The sequence below is a fragment of the Ochotona curzoniae genome, unplaced genomic scaffold (assembly GCF_017591425.1).
Source record: "Ochotona curzoniae isolate NIBS_2020 unplaced genomic scaffold, NIBS_Ocur_1.0 contig_605, whole genome shotgun sequence".
In the NCBI taxonomy this organism is placed as follows: domain Eukaryota; kingdom Metazoa; phylum Chordata; class Mammalia; order Lagomorpha; family Ochotonidae; genus Ochotona; species Ochotona curzoniae.
In genome coordinates, this window is record NW_024466491.1 from 4,400,296 (window position 1) to 4,419,166 (window position 18,871).

Sequence of the window (18,871 nt, forward strand, 5' to 3'; positions counted from 1 at the left end):
CCGCGGAGTTGGCGCCGGGGCGGGGGCGGGGAGCGCCGGGGGAGGGGGAGGGGAGGGGGCGGGCGGGCGGCGGGCGGCGCTCGGCCGCCCTCCAGCCATTGGGCGCGGGACCCAGACGTCCCCGGCGCCCAGCCCCCCTCTCCACGCCTCCCCCGGCGCGCTCCGCTCTCGGGACCGCACTGACCGGGAACTCGCCCGGCCGGGGCCGCCGCGCGCTCGGCCGCCGCCCCCGCCCCACGCCGAGGGTGCGGGGAGGGGGCGCGCACCGGCTCCCCGCCCTCCGCTTCCGCCCCCGCGGCCGCCCGGCCTGCCCGGCGCGTCGGCTCCCGCCTCTGCCCAGAGCGCCCTCTCGGACCCGGGCTGCGCGCGCGGGGGCCGCCCGCAGCTTTTGGGGACCCCGTACCTGGGGTCAAAGGGCACGGCTCGCGTGCTGGGCGAGGAGGAGGGGCGCGATTCCCGAGAACCCCGCTTTTCCGTGGATTCCCGGCCAGTTCCCCATCAGCCTGACCGCTGGGGGCGGAGGAGGGGGGAAGATCCCGAAGACCCCCCGCCTCCCCAAGCCTCGCGTCCAGGGACGTGTGGGTGGGTGACCACAAGTCGGGAACGCCAGCGACACTTTTTTTTTTAAACAAAACTTTATTGGTAATAGTTTTCAAATATGTTTACAACAGCACACTCTTCAACAGGAAGTCTTTTTCCTTCGCGGCACACAGGTTAAATCGCCTCCCCGGGGGGCCCCCCACCCCAGGCCTGGCCGCTCCTCCCGGGGCTGGGGAGAAGTTAGGAGAGGACCAGGGTGGCGGGGCTGCGAGTGGGACGGCTCCTCCCCTCCCCCCCGTTGCTCCCCACTTTATTATTTTTTCAAGAAGAGAAAAAGCACAGATCGGACTTGGGGGGAGACGGGGAGAAGGGGTGATGGACAGCCGACAGCTAAGCTAGAGAAGGGGTGCCCCATATGGTAGGGGGATGGTGGCGGGCTGTGCCACAAGCTGCTGGGTGAGTACTAGGGGCGGCCCCTCCCACTGGGGACCCTGGCCTTGAACGCCGGACCAGGGGGCGGGTGGGAGGGGAGGCCGTGGCCGCTTCTTTGCAAGGAGACTGGGACTTCAAAATTCTAGCTGAGAATAAAATTCAGAGGGACCCTGGGCTGGTTTTCTTTCTTTCTTTTCTTTTCTTTTTTTTTGGAATTGGGGTGGGAGCGGGGAGACGCCTCTTTGACAAGAGAGAGGGTTCTGATTTGTCCTGAAGCCCAAGGTTTTGGGGGGCGAGGGGAGAGAGGTGTGCGGGGAAGGGCAGCAGGGGCTCGCTGGAGGGGCCGAGCCCCTGGGCCGACCCCAGACGGACAGACAGCCTGTGTGATCACCGACTGGCAGGGAGGGCGAGGTGGGGTGGGGGAGGCACTGGTGGACCTTAAATAAGATTTTAAATCGTTTCTTTAAAAAAAAAAAGAGAGAGAGAGAAAGAAAGAAAAAGAATGGTAGCAAGAATTCAGCTAAACAGGTCAGTAAAAACCTTCCCTTGAGGAGATGGCTCCGAGGGGAAGCCGGCCTGCGCCCTTTCGCCCTTAAGGCTGTGGGGGTGGTGGGGTGGGTGCCGGGACCCAGGGTTGAGTCGGGGGTGGGAGGTGGGCTTCTGCACCCTGCCCCTGGACACACCAGCGAGAGCCCGTCGTGCTGGTGAAGGACTCCTTTACAACAGGCCACGGTGGGCTAGGCGGGGGCAGGAGGGTGGGTGGAGTGGGGGGTCAAGTTAGAGGCGAGGAACTCTGGGGCCCTCTGGCTGTGCAATCCTTCCACCACCCCCCACCAAAAAAAAAAAAAAAAAAAAAAAGAACGAAAAGAAAAAAGAAAAGAAAAAAAAAAAAACAACAAAACAACCCGGGGCACAGGCCCGCCCCTAGAACTCGGTGAACTCCTTGCCGCACTTGTCGGTGACCGACACCCGGATTTCTTCCTCCTCGTAGTCGTCGAAGTTACTCGTGTCCCCGGGGCCTTTGAACTTCGGTACGAAGGGGGCTTCCACCTGGACGAGGAGGGAGAAGCACGGGGCCTCAGCAGGCAGCAACAAACGCCAAGGGTCTCACATTCCCCAGGCCGCCCCAGGGGGACCGCTGCCCGGCCCGGGGGGCTCCAGGACCCCCGTTTATTGATGTAGCTTTCTTCCTGGGCTGCCCACATGTCGCCGAGGTGGCTCCCCCCTCCCGACACGCCCACCTTCCGTGGGGTGGGGGCTGCCCACCTTCCTCTGGTAGATGGCAATCCAGTCGGTCGTAGCGAACCACTTGTGGTTCTTGATGTCGCTCACCCCGTTCTTGAGGTTCCCAAAGCGCTTGGTGAGATCCACCTGTAGCAGGTTCCGCAGCAGGTCCTTCAGGTCGGAGCTGAAGTGCGACGGGAACCGGACCTGGACGGAAGCGGGTGGGGTGGGGGGGCTGCGTGCTGGGCCGGCGGGCACCCCGAAACAACGGCTCCCGGGACGCCCACCTTCCGCGCCACACTGCCGGGGTCCCCAGCTCTCACTCCAGCAGCCCTGGGAGGGGCGGGCACGGCCCAGGTGCCCAAGGCCTGCCGCTCACCTGGGAGGCCCCATGGCGCCCTTGCCTCCTGCCCGGCCCAGCCGCGGTGGTCATGGCTGTTTGCGGAGTGAACCGGCAGGTGGGAGACCCTTCCCTGCTGTCCGTGTCTCTGTTCTTCAACCCCCACCCGTCCTGGCACCTCAGTCCACACTGCTGGGATGACCCCCGTGGGGGGATGGGGCGGGGAGGGGGCAGGTGGGCTGAGCGCTGCCTCCTCTGCAGGTGACCGGGCGGTGGCGCTGGAGGAGGGAGGCCCCGGGAGGCTTATAGATCCCATTTCACAGAGCGGGAACGTGAGGCTGGGAAGGGAGACACCAGCTCCTCCCGGCGGCTTCCATGAGCCAGTTCAGACCTGGGTCAGCTTCCTCGCGGCTGCCACTGGGGGCTGGGGGTTTTGCAAGTATCTTCTGGTTGTGGGAACTCCCTTTCTCTCTCTCTCTCTCTCTCTGTCCTTGGAAAGCTTCCCTCCCCCCAGACTCACCACAGCCCAAAGATCCAGCTTCGGGTCCCTGCTCTGCCCCTGGCGATCTGTGTGACCTTGGCTGGGGCCTTTAACCTCTCTGGGCCTGTGGCGGCCACTCTAAGACAAAGGGCAGATGTCCTTAGGTCCGCTGAGGGGGGGACATGCTGCAGAGGCCACGTGACAACTGGAAATGCCACCAAGAAGGGGGCTGGGCTCCTCCCACCCGCCCCCTCCCTCCTCCCACTGGGGGCCATCCCTCCGGGGCAATTTCTACGGGCTCATGGTCCCCCGCCCCAATTTCTTATCTTTTATTATTATTATTATTATTATTTAATTTGAGAGACAGAGAGAGAAAGGGAGAGAGAGAGAGAGAGAGGGGAGCTATTCCAATGGCTGGTTCATTCTCCAAATGGCTTCCATGACCAGGAGCAGGAATGGCTTCCATGGACCAAGCTGAAACCGGAGCCAGAGCTGCTTCTGGGTCTCCCAGGTGGGTGTCCTGGGTCCAAGCCTGGAGCCATCTTCCTCTGCTTTCCCAGACATGTCAGCAGAGGGCTGGATGGCAACCGGAGCAGCTGGGATTCAAACTGGTATCCTTATGGGATGAAGGGCGCTGTAGCCCAAGGTTTAACACACTGCACCACAGCACAAGGCAAGCTAACAGTCCAGTCCCTGAGAGGCAGCCGGCTGTCAAGCCAGCTCCAAAGTGGAGATGCTGAGGCTCAGAGGGGGCGGGACGAGGGGCAGTGGGGGAACAATTCTTCCATGGACTCCCTATGCCGTGAGCTGACACACAGTCCCCTCTGTCCTGTGGACACCACTCCCACAGGGAGAGCTTGGGGCTTGGAGCAAGAGCCCTGAGTCGGGGGGAGACTGGGTCAGGATACGAGCCTGGATAGGCCCAGTGCTTAGTGGAGGGTCTAGCCACATTTTGCCACACCAGCACTGCCTGGGGGCGCAGGTTCGAGTCCGGCTGTTCTCCTTCCCATCCAGCTCCCTGCTCATGCCTCCCAGGCCCCTGCCCCGCCACGTGGGAGACCGCGGGTGGCTTTGGCCTACCTCCCCCCCCGCTCCGGCCTTATTGCTCATGGCCCCCTCAGGAAGTGAGCCAGCGTAGGCTGGCAGCTGGAGAAACCTGTGTCCTTTCAAATGTGTCTTTTGAATAAATAAATACATCTGTTTGTTTTCTAAGAGACAAGTGCGCCCTGTCTGCTACGAGACCGGTGCACACTCCCGCTACGAGGGGACAGAAAGGCAAGGAGGGTCTCCTGGGGGCGGGGAGAGGCCTGGCAGGGTCCAGAGCTGGGGTTGGGGTGAGGCAGTGGCATCTGGCGAGCTGGGGAAGGGGCGAGCCAAGGAGGGGGGTGAGCTGGGGCTGGGGTGAGGCAGTGGCATCTGGCGAGCCGGGGAGGGGGCGAGCCGGGGAGGGGTGAGCCGGGGAAGGGGCGAGCCAGGGAAGGGGTGAGCCGGGGAAGGGGCGAGCCCGGGAGGGGTGAGCCGGGGAGGGGGCGAGCCGGGGAGGGGTGAGCCGGGGAGGGGGTGAGCCGGGGAGGGGGTGAGCCGGGGAGGGGGTGAGCCGGGGAGGGGTGAGCCAGGGAAGGGGCGAGCCGGGGAGGGGGCGAGCCGGGGAGGGGGCGAGCTGGGGAAGGGGCGAGCCGGGGAAGGGGCGAGCCGGGGAGGGGTGAGCCGGGGAAGGGGTGAGCCGGGGAGGGGTGAGCCGGGGAGGGGCGAGCAGGGAGGGGTGAGCCGGGGAGGGGCGAGCCGGGGAGGGGCGAGCCGGGGAGGGGCGAGCCGGGGAAGGGGTGAGCCGGGGAGGGGTGAGCCGGGGAGGGGCGAGCAGGGAGGGGTGAGCCGGGGAGGGGCGAGCCGGGGAGGGGCGAGCCGGGGAGGGGTGAGCCGGGGAGGGGCGAGCCGGGGAGGGGCGAGCCGGGGAGGGGCGAGCTGGGGAAGGGGTGAGCCGGGGAGGGGCGAGCCGGGGAGGGATGAGCCGGGGAGGGGCGAGCCGGGGAGGGGCGAGCTGGGGAAGGGGTGAGCCGGGGAGGGGCGAGCCGGGGAGGGGTGAGCCGGGGGAGGGGTGAGCCGGGGAGGGGTGAGCTGGGAAGGGGCGAGCAGGGAAGGGGCGAGCTGGGCGGGGGCCTCACCTTCCCGGACACGATTTTCTCATAGATCTGGATGGGCTGGTCGGCGAAGAACGGGGGGTAGCCGGCCGCCATCTCGTAGATGAGCACGCCCAGAGCCCACCAGTCCACGGCCTTGTTGTAGCCCTGCAGCGAGAGGGGGCGTGAGGAGCGAGAGGAGGGCGCAGGCCTGCCGGGCAGGGCGCAGCGGCAGCAGGGGTGGGCACCGGAAACCTACTTTGCTCAAAATGATCTCAGGGGCCAGATATTCGGGGGTCCCGCACAGGGTCCAGGTGCGGCCCTTGACACGCTTGGCGAAACCAAAATCTGTCACCTGCGGGGATGGGGGAGGAGGTAAGGGCAGGGGGTTGGGCGCTGCTGGCTGGGGGGCGCCTGCCTCCCGTGCCCTCCCCTGGGGTGTGCGTGCATTGGGTGGGTGCCGCCTGCCTCCCGTGCCCTCGCCTGGGGTGTGCGTGCGTTGGGTGGGTGCCGCCTGCCTCCCGTGCCCTCGCCTGGGGTGTGCGTGCGTTGGGTGGGTGCCGCCTGCCTCCCGTGCCCTCGCCTGGGGTGTGCGTGCATTGGGTGGGTGCCGCCTGCCTCCCGTGCCCTCGCCTGGGGTGTGCGTGCGTTGGGTGGGTGCCGCCTGCCTCCCGTGCCCTCCCCTGGGGTGTGCGGGGAGCACCTGGATGTAGCCCTGCTGATCAATGAGGAGGTTCTCGGGCTTGAGGTCCCGGTAGATGAGATCCAGCGAGTGCAGGTACTCGAAGGTCAGCACAATCTGGGCGGCGTAGAACCGAGCGTGGGGTTCGCTGGCAGGACGAGCAGAGGGGTCAGGGGCGCGGTCAAGGAGCAGGGCTGGGGCTGCTTGGGCCACCCACACCCCGCATCCCAGGGCTCCAGCGCATGCGCACCCGTGGGAGGCAGCAGGTGGACGCTCAAGTGGCTTGGGTCCCTGTCGCCCACATGGGAGACCAGGATGGAGTTCCAGGCTCCAGCCACCATTTGGAGGAATCAAAGAACAGATGAAACATCTCTTTCAATCTTTCTAATCTGCCTTTCAAATCAAATAGAAAATTGTATTCTTAAGGTGTTGCCTGTGTTTGAAAGTCAGAGAGAAGGGGAGATGCAAAGGGAGAGAGATCATCTGCGGCTTATCTCCACAAATGCCTGCCGCAGGGCCGGGAGCATCCTCCAGCTCTCCCACCGGGGTGCAGGGACCCGCGCATCAGCCAGGAGACGGACCGGAGGTGGGCAGCCGGGACTCTCGTCGGAGGTAGCCACTCGAGCCACTGTGCCACAAAGCCGGCGCCAAAATCAAAGTGAACTGTTCCAAATGCATCATAGAAAGGCAGGGCACTGGTTTGTTACCAGCGCCTGCGAAGCCTGGCATTTCCCATGTGGGCACTGGTGTGTGTCCCGGCTGCTCCACTTCCAGTCCAGCTCCCTGCCTGTGGCCTGGGGAAGCAGTGGAGGACGGTCCAAAGCATTGGGCCCCTGCACCCGCGTGGGTGGGAGACCCGGAGGAGGCTCCTGGCTCCTGGCTTTGGATCGGTTCAGGACCGGCCCTTACGGCTGCGTGGAGAGTGAATTTACGGACGGAAGATTCAAAAGTAAAAACCGAGGGCCGAAGCCGAACCGCGCTGCTCCTGGGGACAGCGCCACCGTGCGGCCCGTCCCGCGTCTGCCACCAAGATGAGCGGGCCATGGAACGGGGGTGGAGGGGCCTCTCCACTGCCAGGACAAACCAGCAGTGCGTTCTTCCACCTGGCCGAAGGAGAAAGAGAGGAAAGATCTTCCCTCTACTGCTGTAATCTCTAAACGGCCGCAACGACCGGAGCTGAGCCGATCCGCAGCCAGGAGCCTGGTTCTGGCACCCAGCCGGAGCTAAGCAGACTCCGCTCAGCAGAAGGAGGAGGTGACAACAGGAGACCTACAGGCACGATTCCGTCTTGGGTCAAGTTCAAGCGCAGGCTAAACTGACTCGTGGGTGAATTTTATGTATCTACTTATTGATTGGAAAAGCAGAGCCACACAGGAACGTGCAGACACGGGGTGGCCAGCTGAGATGGCTGCGTCCTCCTGTCTGAGTGCTTGGGTCCAGCCCAGCACGTCATGGTTCAAGTACGTGGGTCCCTGGCACCCATGGCAGGCAAGGGGGCGGCACCGTGGCCTGGGTTCTCGGCGTGCAGCTTCGGCCTTGCCCAGCCCTGCCTGCTGTGCCCGTTCAGGACGTGTAGCAGTGAATGGGAGTCTTCTCTGTGCCTCGCAAAACAAAACAAAAATTGGCTGGCATTGCAGCACACTGGGTCAGGGCTGTCACTCGTGATACGGGTATCAGCATCCTGTAAGAAAAACTGGTTCGAATCCCGGCTGCCCCACTTCCCACCCAGCTCCCTGCCTGTGGCCTGGGAAAGCAGCCGAGGACGGCCCAAAGCCTTGGGACCCTGCACCCGTGTGGGAGACCCGGAAGAGGCTCCTGGCTCCGGGCTCTGGACCGGCTCAGCTCTTTCTCTTTTTATTCTTTCTTTCTCTCTCTGTTGCATTACTCTGCCTTTCGGATAAATACAGTCTTAAAAGTGAAAAAAAATTCTTTTTAGTAAGTTTCCCATCCTTTTTAATATTTATTTATTTATTTTTATTGGGAGGTTAAGTTTACACAGAGGAGGAGGAGAGACAGAAAGAAAGATCTTCCATCCACTGATTCACTACCCAAGTGGCTGGCAATGGCCAGAGCTGAGCCGATCCAAAGCCAGGAGCCAGGAGCCTCTTCTGGGTCTCCCCCGCGGGTGCAGGGTCCCCAGGCTGTGGGCCGTCCTCCACTGCTTTCCCAGGCCACAGGCAGGGAGCTGGGTGGGAAGTGGAGCAGCCGGGACATGAACTGGTGCCCCTGTGGGATCCCGCCGCATGCAAGGCGAGGACCCAAGACACCAGAGTGCCACTCCAGACCCAGGGGCAGTTACTGTTAAAACACTGATGTGGTATTTCTACAGAGTGTTGTGTGACATCTAGGTTGCCAACAGGAAGAGAAGAAAAAAAACAAATCTACGAGTGTCAGGAGCGCCCACATGCGTGTCCCAGCATGCCGCCTGCAGCCCGCGGCGGCCCTTCCCCGCCCTGTCCGCCATGCTGGCCAGCCGCTTACCTGAACCTTCCGATCCGCCGAAGGTGGGAGAACATCTCTCCGCCAGGCACGTACTCCATGACCATGTATAAGTTGGAGTTGTCCTGTTGGGGGGAGGCATGGGCTCACCAATGGGCCCAGTCCCGGACCCTGGGGGCCTTTGGGGGTGGGCACAGGTGCCAGGCGAGTACAGGGGCCAGTTCAAGAAAGGAGCAGCCGCTGCCCTGCCCGCTGGGAAGCTGGCCCCTGCAGGACAGAGTGAGCCATCTGTGGTGGGTATTTCTGTCTTGGGACACAGAGGAAGGCTTCCCCTGGGCAGGGCCAAATGGGAGCAGGGTGGGCAGTGGGATTTGCTGGACCTCAAATACAAATACGAAGACCCTTTGTTAAAAAATAATAATAACATATATACGTATAGGATAAATTCCGAGATGGCGGTGGCATAGCCCCTTGGCCACAGGCTTTTGGGATTGCCCGCCGGGGTCACACACCTCCACCCCTCCCCCGGCTGTGACACTGGCCCTGCCAGGCCTCACGCCTCCAGGAGGGGTGACCACAGCAATTTCCCCATCTTACAGGGGACAACAGCGAGGCTGGGGCAGAGGCTGGTTCCCACTTGCCCGCCTGGGTGCATGACGCTGCCATGGCTGCTGTCTGGGGCGCGCGTGCGTGCGTGCGTCCTCTAGGCCACGGTGGGGGGTGGCGGCCACTACAAGTGAACCAGCCGGAGAGCTCATCCTGGGTGTCTCGGGGCTACTGGGACTTCTGGTTTGTCCTGTGCCATGGGCCACCATCAGGACCACTCCCTGCTTCCCTGTGGGACACCCCCGCCCCCGAATCTTGGCCCTAGGCCCGCAGCCCCCCGTCGCACCTTGAAGGAGAACTCGAGTTTGACGAGGAACGGGAAGTTCACAGCCTGCAATATGCGTTTCTCATTCAGGGTGTGTTCGATCTGTTTCAGCTTTACCACCTGCGGAGCGGGGGCTGGTTAGCTGGGAGCCCTCGGGATGGAGCACCAGCAGCGCAGAGCTGGGACGGGGGAGGCGGGCAGTGTGGGGGAGCTGGGAGACCCCAGATGGCACCCTGTTGTGGTCTGGGGAGAAGGAACAGCTAAGCTGAAATTCTAAGTAATAATAATAATGACAAGGGTGGCCTGGCACAATAGTTTAGTGACTAAAAGTCCTCGCCTTGCATGCCCAGGATCCCACAAGGGCGCCAGTTCGAGTCCCGGCTGCCCCACTTCCCATCCAGCTCCCTGCCTGTGGCCTGGGAAAGCAGTGGAGGACGGCCCACAGCCTTGGGACCCTGCACCCGCGGGGGAGACCCAGAAGAGACTCCTGGCTCCTGGCTTTGGATCGGCTCAGCTCTGGCCGTTGTGGTCACGTTGGGGAGTAAACCAGCAGATCTGTCTCCTCTCTGTAAATCTGACTTTCCAATAAAAATAAATACATCTTTAAAAGATTAAAGTCGTCTTCTGACATGATTAAAGCATGTGAAGATGAATTTATTTTTTTAAATTTAACTTATTTTTAACTAAAAAAAAAAAAACCAAACACATTCTTATTTGAAAAGCAGCGATAGAAGGAAGCGAGGAGAGACCCTCCATCTACTGATTCATCCCCCAGATGATCACAACAGCCAGGGCTGGACTGGGCTGGGCAGAAGCAGAAAACACCCCAGCACGCGGGCCTCGTCTGCCTTCCCAGGTGTGCCAGCGGGGAGCTGGGTCGGAAGCGGAGCCGCTGAGGGAAGTGTTCGTTTGGGTCCCTGGCATCACAAGCCAGCGGTGCTGGCGGCTGGACCCACGCTGCTCAGAGGAGCCACCGGCTCCTCTTCCTACTGTCCGTTAGGCAGCTAGAAAGTCTGGAATCACGGGGGAGCCTCGGCTTCCCTTTCCAGGGGACAGTGAGCTGCAGTATAGTGGGGTCTGCCACAAAATGGGGGGTCTCAGAAACGGTACCCTCCCCCAAGATGGGTGCTGGTGGGAGTTCGGCACACCCACACCCCACGTCCAAGAGCCTGGGTTCGATTCCCAGCTCGGCTCCTGACCCCAGCTCACCGTAGGAGGCAGCAGGTCAGGGCTCAAGGGCTGGAGTCCCTGCCTCCCTCGTGGGAGACCTTGACAGAGCTGAGGGGTGGGGGCGGGATGCTCCAGCTCGCCTTCAGCCTTGGCCTCGGTCAATGAGAGTGGTTTGGGTGTTGGGGCCTGGCTCAGCATGCCTACCAGTTTGGGATCCAGGACATTGCCGTGGACGGCGCCCCCTCCTGCCAAATCTGCAGCTCATTGGGTCTCTTGTAGCAAAGTCTTATCTTGACCTGCATCATTACCCATAGCTCCAGCCTCACAGGTGCCCAACGCTATCTTTGGCCTCATGGAACTTTCTAGAACATTTCTTTCAGAAGCATGGGGGTGGGGAATCAGTGGGAAGCCAAGCCTCCCTGTGTGCGTCGGGGGTCCCCAGTGCGGGGGCTCACCTTCTGTTTGTCAAGTATCTTCATGGCATAGTGGTTCCCGGTCTCCTTGTGTTTGACGAGCATCACGCGCCCAAAGGAGCCAGTGCCAAGGGTCTTGATGCGTTCAAAGTGATCCAACTGGGCCGTGTTCTGGGGAGCAAGGGGTGACGCACAGGTCACGGGCTTTGCGGGCAGGGGCAGAGGGCAAAGGATGACGAGGGTGGGAAACCAAGATGGTGGAGGGCGCATTTCTGCAGGCGGGCGGGTGGCAGGGGCCAGATCTGGCCCTGGCCCTGGCCCGGGGCCCGGGAGCTGCTGGCAGCTGCGTGGGGTGGTGGGGAGGGGAGGCACAAGCAGGGTAGGGGCCCCGGCTTGCAGGCTGGCAAAGGTGGACAGTCAAGAGCCCCGTGGGTGGCTAGCCCTGGGCCCCGCTCCACTGCCCGCCCCTCCCCGCAGGGTCCTGAGCCTCTGGGCAGGTAGGTGGACTTACCTGTGCGGGATTTTCCCATTTTTTAAGAAAATCTTCTTTGGCTTTGGCTAAGAACTCTTTCACTGAAATGAGAGGGGCCCAGGTTAGAAGAGGACACTTCCCTACCCCTCTCTCCAGAATCCTTTATTACTGGTGGAAAGTGGGTGTTACCACTGCCTCCATGTCCTGCCACGGCCCCTCTGCCTACCTACTGCCTTCGCGCTGCCCCTGGACACCCACTTCCGCCCCTTCAAAGACACAAGGGGATTGAAAGCAGGATCTGGGAGGCTCCGGAGGGGGCAGGCCAGCCCGGGTGCCTGCCCCCGCGTGTGCCCCAGTGCTGCCTGGCATTCCTGGGCCAGGGCCCACGCCCGACGCGGTATTTATAGCCTTGGGAGCTGGCCGTTCCTTCAGGCCCCCCTCTCTGGGAGGCTGGGCCCGGAATGGAGGCCTCCCAGGCTCGGCTGCCCTTGGGGGCCTTCAGCTGTCGCCCTGGCCCCCAGCTGGCCCTCCTGGCCCCTGGAGCTGGTTCCAAGGGAAGCCTGGCCCACTGCCTGCCCCTCCAGGCGACAGGAGGGGGACACCTCAAGGCCAGTGTCACCATCCGGTTGATGACGGAAGACTGTCCTGGTGGGCCTGGCCTGGGGGACTGGCATGGGTCATTCTTGCCTAGCAGCTCCAGGCCCAGGCTCTGGCTTGGACCAATCAGGGGCTACTGAGAGCGACCTCTCGGGGCCTCCATTTGCCTTATCTGTGGTGTGGGAGAGCGGTGATGTCCCCTTAAAAGCAGGGCAGGTGACCCGGCCTGAAGGAGACGCCCTACTTTGGAAAAGGAGGTTGGGTAGTAGCCAGTATGACCTACACATCGCTTATTCATTGTAAGTCTTTCGTAGTATCAATGTTGAGACAGAAAATAGGCAATGGGCAGGGGAAGGCAGCTCTCCACTCGCCGGCGGCTTGAAGCATCCCCTACCCCGTAACACCTTCAGGGACCACTATCCCACTGGCCCAGGCTGGATTCTCACCCGGGAAGGTAGGAGCTGGTTTTTCTTCCCATTGCACAGATTACAAGACTGACCACTTGCCCAACGCCCCCCCCCCCAACCTCCGACACACACACACACACAGTTCAGCCACTTTATAAGCAACTTGGCCACTGGTTTCGCCACTGGCCACAGTGCCTTGGGGTGACCTGCGACAGAGCTGTCCTCAGGCCCCCAATGCACGTGGGTGAAAATGGCCACCCAGAACTCACCCCAACACCAGCATCCTTCCGCACCCTGACCTTGTCCATCACCGGCCTGCAGGGGATCCCACGCTGGTTCTTGGGTAGGCATCATGCTGCTACTGTCCCCCATCTGTCCCCTCAGCGCCCCAGCCACAGAAAGCCCTCCGCAGGTGTGGGTGCGTGCGTGCGTGTGTACATGTGACGGAAGCTGGGTTCGAGGCAAAGGACGACGGGGCCCAGAGGAGAGATGCAAGCTGGCGGCTCCTCCTCCACCTGCTGTCCCCAACGCAGCCCTTCTGCGGCCTTGCAAGGTGCAAGAGGAGGAGGAGGCGGGAGGAGGAGGAGCCCAGCCCTGGTGTGGACTAGATGCCCAGCGTGGGGCTGGGGGCAGTGCCGGCAGATAAGGAGGAATCTTGGGGGAGCGGACCTCAGCCAGGACGCCCTTCCCCTGCCCCCACTCACCTCCACTTCCATCTTCTAGCAGAGGGTAGAATGGGGCGGGGCGGGGATGGGGGAGGAGTGGTGGGATGGGGTGACGTGGGGCCAGGGTGGGGAGGCACAGGGCAGGGTGTGGGGGGCTCTTAGTTCAGCCTTCGGGCTGTGGCTTAGGCCGCTGCCCCCTGCCCCGTTGGAAGGTGTGGCGCAGGTAGCTCAGCAGGCGGACGGCCAGGTGCGCCCAGAGCAGCAGCTGCAGCCACAGCTGGAAGGTGACCTCAGGGTCTCCATCCTGGCTCCTGGACCGCAGTTGCATCCCTGCGCAGCCCTGGCCTCCCTCCCCCGGCTTAGCCAAGGCCTCTGGGGGGCGGACGGACTTCGGGAGGAGGAGCTGGTTGCCACGGAAGCGCTTAAAGGTAACCTGCTCCTGGCAGGAGGACGTGGTGGAACAGGCTCGGGAGTGGTGGTGGTGGGGGTGAGATGTCCCTGGCTACCCAACCCAGCAGCCTGCAGATGGGGCGGGGTGCTGGACACCCACTTCCCCTTCCAGGGATACCCCACCACAGCTCCCAGGGCTCTGCCTGCCTCAAGTGAGTGCGCCATCGCCATCGCAGCCCCTATCCACACCCCCCTCCCCCCGCAGTGCCCCTGGCGCAGAGGGGACTGAGTTAGGCCCAGGCAAGGACCCTCACTGCCTTCCCCACCCTCAGAGGCCCCAAGAGCTGGCTCCTCCTCCTCCAATAATTAGCTGAATCAACAGCTGGAGAGGCTGGGCAGGAGGGGGCCCTGTGCCTGGGGACAGGGAGAAAGCTCCCCCCAGCCCCGGGCTCGGGAGCCTCCTGCCACCACGGACGCCTGGGACGCCCTGTCTTGCTCCCATGCGGGGGCGGGTGGGCGGACGGACAGGAGAACAGGCGGCGGATGGCCTTGGGCCCTATCAAACCTTGCCCAGCGTTCGGCTTGGGCTCTCGGCCATGAAGAGTCCAAACCGGAAACGAACAGCTGGGGGGGCGGGGAGGGAAAGGCAGCCTGGCCCATCTCCCTCCTTTTTTCCAGATCCTAAATCATCAAGCAGTGGGAGGGGTCAGTCTCTGGGAGAGAGAGAGCACGACCCAACACGCAGCCCAGGGTTGGGTGGGGGGTCGCAGATGGCAACAGGAAGTCTCCCCGTTCCCCATCTTCTACGGGAGGGGGTGGCGGTGCCAGCCACAGCAGTCTGCTCTGGTATTGAATCAGGGCTACCCCCACCCCCACTACCACCAGGGTTGAAATCTAGAAACGCATCTGCAAAGGTGGGGCGGCCATGGTCACGTGTCCAGCTGGACAGGGTGCTGGAGCTGTGGGCTGGGGTCACTCCTGCCCCACAAGACCCTCTACTCTCTGACACCTGGCAGTTGGTCCTGGGAACTCTGCGGCCTAGGCTGAACCCCGTCTCGTCCAGCCTGGCCCGGATCCCCAACGCTCAGGCTGCCCCCCACCTTCTCTAAGTGGACCAACTCCAGTCGCCCCCCACCCCACCGTTGTCTCAACAGGGGCTGCCAGTCTGCCTTCCTCGCCCTCTTCCTCTCTCCCTCCCCTACCCCCCCGGGCATCACCTCCCGGCCCGGAGGGGCAGCGAGTGCCCAGGGAGTTGCTATAGCAACAGGGCTCAGCCTCACCATCAGTGGGGTTGGAAGCCATCACTCAGTCTTCCTCACAGGGCATCTGAGCTACGGTGGCCGGGAAGGCTCAGGAGACGTGCCGTCCGAGCTTTCTGGCAGCCCGCCCCATAAGCCCTGCCTGCAGGGGGAGCCGCGGAGCCGCGGGGCGGGAAGGGAGAGGAGGCAGCCCGTTGGAGGCCGGCAGGTGCAGAGCGAGGGCTGCGGGGGAGCCCTCCGAGCTGGGCTGTCTTGGTTGGACGGGGCTTACGGCAGAGCTGCCTCGGCAGGACCCTCCTGGGCACGGGTACAACTGCCAACCCGCAGCGCCGTCCGCGCCTTGTGGGCTTCTGTAGGGAGTTGGAGTAACAGCTCTGCCACCGCGGAGGCGGCGGGGGAGGGGGCGTCGCGGGGCGGGGGAGGGGGCGTCTGGGGCGGGTGGGCTCCCGCGTGCAGCTCCGTCCCCGCGTGCGCCCCTCCCCAGGGCAGGGCGCGCTCCGGGTTCCACGCGGCTGTGGGTGCCGTGGGACCATGGCCGTCAGCCTTTCTCTTGTCACCCCGCTCGGCCCTGCCAAGCCGGGGCTTGGTGGTCCTACGGAGACCCCCGGCTCGCGGGCTCGGTGGCCGGAGCGTGGCCGGGGACGGCACTCCAGGGCAGGAGCTGATGGCATGTTTGAAAAGAGGGCGAGGGGCCGCGTTCCGGGCAGGGCTACCCAGAGCTCTCGGCTTCTGTCAACGCGCTTGTTGGCTGACTGGCCGGAGGTGTATGTGAGCATGTGGGACGCACACCACCCCAGCTGACCGGAAACCCCTGGCTGCTGCGCGTTCGTGGGAGCTTAGAAACACATGCTTCGGAGGCCCGGTGCGGCAGCCTAGTGGCGAACCCCTCCACTTGCATCTGCCGGGATTCCAAATGGACACCAGTTCGTGTCCCGGCAGCTCCACTTCCCATCCAGCTCCCTGCCTGTGGCCTGGGAAAGCAGTGGAGGACGGCCCAAAGCCTTGGGACCCTGCACCCGCGTGGGAGACCTGGGAGAGGCTCCTGGCTTTGGATCAGCTCAGCTCTGGCTGTTGCGGCCACTTGGGGAGTGAACCAGCGGATGGAAGATCTTTCTGTCTATCTTTCTGTATATCTGTCTTTCAAATAAAAATAAATCAACCTTTTCTTTTTTCAGACAGACAGTGTCTGGCTGCACAGCACGGTGGTCCCGCAGTGGCCGTTGCCCTTGGACACTGCACAGGGATGGATCGCCTGGGGACACAGCGTCGGGATGGTGCCCCCTGCAGGCGGGGCTGCCTACTGCTCTGGCTGCTGCCCCAGCCTGGGCACCAGAGGCCCTTTCTCTGTAGGATGGCGACATGGGCTGCTTTTTGCATCTAAGTTTGTGGGGGTGTTTCCAGGGTGAGAGGGGGAGGGTCAGGGTTGACCACCGGAAGTCATCTAGCTGCACCGTATGTCAACGGGAATGAGTGACATCAGGAGGACACAGCGAGCGCTGATCCCATTGAGCTTATTGCTTTCCCCTGAATTGCAATGAGTTCAGTGTTCCTTACTTTAAGAAAATACTGGGGCCCAGTGCGGTAACCTAGTAGCTAAAGTCCTCGCCTTGCAAGAGCCAGGATCCCATATGGACACCGGTTCGAGTCCCGGCTGCTCCACTTCCCATCCAGCTCCCTGCCTGTGGCCTGGGAAAGCAGTGGAGGACGGCTCAAAGCCTTGGGACCCTGCACCCGGGTGGGAGACCCGGAAGTAGTTCCTGACTCCTGCCTTTGGATCGGCTCAGCTCCGGCTGTTGTGGCTATTTTGGGGAGTGAACCAGTGGCTGAAAGTTCTCTGTCTCTCCTCCCTGTAAATCTGCCTTTCCAATTAAAAAAAATCAATCAATCTTTGAAAAAGAAAATGCAGGTGAACGAGCGGCCACCTCTGGGCCTCTGACATCGCGAGGGGCCCGTGGCAGTTGACGGATCTGGATTTGGGTCCTGCCTCCCTGGGCGTCCTCCTTGTCACAGTCGTTAGGCAAGCACAGGTTTAAGCCTGTCCCGAGAAGTCCCGGGAGCAGAGACGTCCAGTGCAACGTCCTCGGCCGGCACGGCCTATGCTCTCCGCCATCAGTCATGCCTGCCTCGCGCTCAGGAGGAGTCCTTCCGGGACCTGCGACCGCTCTCCCTCCTCCCTGCCCACCCCCCACCCAAGCCAGTGTGGACTCCCCCCCTCCTTCCTTCCTGGGCCCCAGCACAAGTGTTTGATCCGCCTTGAAGGTTTTCCAGGGCTATGTCATCTGCACAACTTTTCAGCCAGGGCACTGCAATATATAGCCTACAGCCTCCATCTTCTACTTCCTGGCTGGGGGGAGGAGGGGGGTGTGAGGCCCAGCCTCACCTGCTGGGGGCGGTCCCGCCGGCCCCGCCCCTTCTGCCCGGCACCCCCTCCAAGCTCGTGGGGAGACCTTTTAGGGACACTATCAAACACTCAGCCACAGGCACTTGCTCGCCTCCCCCCCCCCCATCGGTGCCATGTCCAGAAGCTTCCTCAGGCCAGGCCAGGCCAGGCCAGGCCACGCTGCTGCTCATGTTGAACCCCCTCTGTGGCTTTCAAGGGGAGAGGGCGGAGGAGCGGGCGAGCAGAAGCCAGAGCTGGCCAGTGGAGGGCTGGCGTGGCCCCCGCCTGTCTGTGAGGCTACCTGCTACAGGTTCAACTTCACGCCTGGACCAGCTTGCATAGCCAGGGGGGCCGGGGTCGGGGCAGCACTGGGGAGGGGGCTCTAGACCAACTCGTGAAGGTGTTTCCAGGCCCACTGAGTCTGGGCGGTGAGCGGCGACGGTAGGGGGGTTATAAAACGGGCTGCTCTCCAGCTAAGGCCTGGCAGCTGGGAGACGCCATGGGTCCCCTCTTGATGGCACCCCGGGATTCTCCCGGGTGGCTGCCCACATCCCTCCAAATCCTTCCTCTCCAGGGCCAAGACCAAGCAGAAGGAGTGTCCCCTCCCCTGGGACACTGATGGAGGGGGGGCCCTGCACACAGCAGGGGGCAGGAGGGGGGCCTCTGGTGCAGCCCCCGCCCCCCACCCCAGGAGACAGCCGCAATGAATGCCAGCCAAGACCAGCTCCAACTTGGCTTTGCCAGCCCTGAAGCGTTTTTTCAAGGGTCACAAACAGCCTGCTTCCCTGGCCAGGCGCGCACGCACACGCGCGCACACACACACACACACACACACACACACAGGCCCGGTCCCTGGCTGGCTGCGAGGAGGCAGCCCCAGTACAGGCACACAGTGGCAGGATGACACAACGGGAGGGGTGGGGGGGCTGCACCGGCGGCGCCCCCTCTTCCCCAGGCCAAGCGTGCGGGTGGGGGCTACCCTAAGGTGAAAAGCCGAAGGGCAGGAGAAAGATGGCGGGGGCTGGAGGGGGGAGGGGTGTGGTCACCAAGAGGCCAAGGTCCCTGCTGGCCGGAAGCTGACAGACCCCCCCCCAGGGCCCTGCCAGGCACCGGGAGGAGGAGGGGGTCAGGATCGGGCAGGGCCATCGGAGGGGTGCAGGTGAGTGAGCCAGGAGGGAGAGGGGGGCGGGTAGGCCAGGAAGGGGGTGGGGTGGTGACAGGGCCCCCCCAGCGGTGCTTCGTGCCCTGGTTGGCAGTGACAGCTGGGTGGGGGGACGCATCTGTGCCATGGGGGGGCGGTCAGTGGCCACAGGGCCCCGAAGTGGGCACGTGTGTGTGTGTGTGTGTGTGTCGGGGGGCGGGGTGTCCTCGCACCCCAGCCTTGGACGAGGGTGGACAGTGATGGGGTTGTCTGTGTGTGTGGGGCGTGGGGGGGCGCCGCGGGGGAGGGGCCGGGCATTGATGGACAGGCCGTGGGGTTGGGGGGGGTGGACAGGCTGGCAGCGCGAGGCCGAGATCGGGGTCCCGGAGGCCCGGGCACTCACCGCTCTCCTGCTCGCTGCCCTTCTTGGCGGCGGCTGCGTTGCCCATCGCGGCTGCGGCGGCGGCGGCGGCGTCGGCCGGGGCCCGGAGCTGCGGTGCGGCGGGTGCCTGGCGGCCACCAAGGGGCCCCGGAGCGCGCTGGGCGGCGGCAGCGGCGGCCCCCCTCGGGCTGGCTGCGCTGGCTGCGGCGCCGCGACCCCCGCCCAGCCCCTGCTTCCCGCGTCTCTCCGCGCCCGCCCGCCTGCCTGCCTGCCCGCCTGCCTGCCCGCCCGGGAACCTCAGCCCCGAGTCCGCTGCTGCTGTCCGTGACGCCCCCGCAGCCCGCCGCTCATTGGCCTAGCCCGCCGTGATGGACAGCGCCGTGCCGCCGCTCATTGGCTTCGCGAGTGTCTGCCGCGCCACCATAGGCTTCGGGCTCCGTGACGCGCGCGCCCCGCCGCCCGCCACTCA

At 63.6% G+C, this 18,871-nt stretch overlaps 1 protein-coding gene across 2 annotated transcripts; it reads right to left on the bottom strand.

Moving 5' to 3' along the window:
- Positions 1-1,848: 1,848 nt before the first annotated feature.
- Positions 1,849-18,653, bottom strand: PRKACA (protein kinase cAMP-activated catalytic subunit alpha). Of its 2 annotated transcripts, none has more exons than XM_040990897.1 (10): positions 14,521-14,575; positions 11,221-11,282; positions 10,752-10,880; positions 9,148-9,246; positions 8,298-8,380; positions 5,838-5,964; positions 5,394-5,489; positions 5,180-5,302; positions 2,239-2,403; positions 1,849-2,022 (listed from the first exon to the last, which is right to left on the bottom strand). In XM_040990897.1, the coding sequence occupies exons 1-10, from the start codon at positions 14,540-14,542 to the stop codon at positions 1,897-1,899; spliced, it is 1,032 nt and encodes a 343-aa protein (XP_040846831.1). In that variant the 5' UTR covers positions 14,543-14,575; the 3' UTR covers positions 1,849-1,896. The 2 variants fall into 2 exon arrangements, with proteins under 2 accessions (XP_040846831.1, XP_040846830.1); XM_040990896.1 differs by lacking the exon at positions 14,521-14,575 and adding an exon at positions 18,424-18,653 and having other exon boundaries at positions 1,861-2,022.
- Positions 18,654-18,871: the final 218 nt, after the last annotated feature.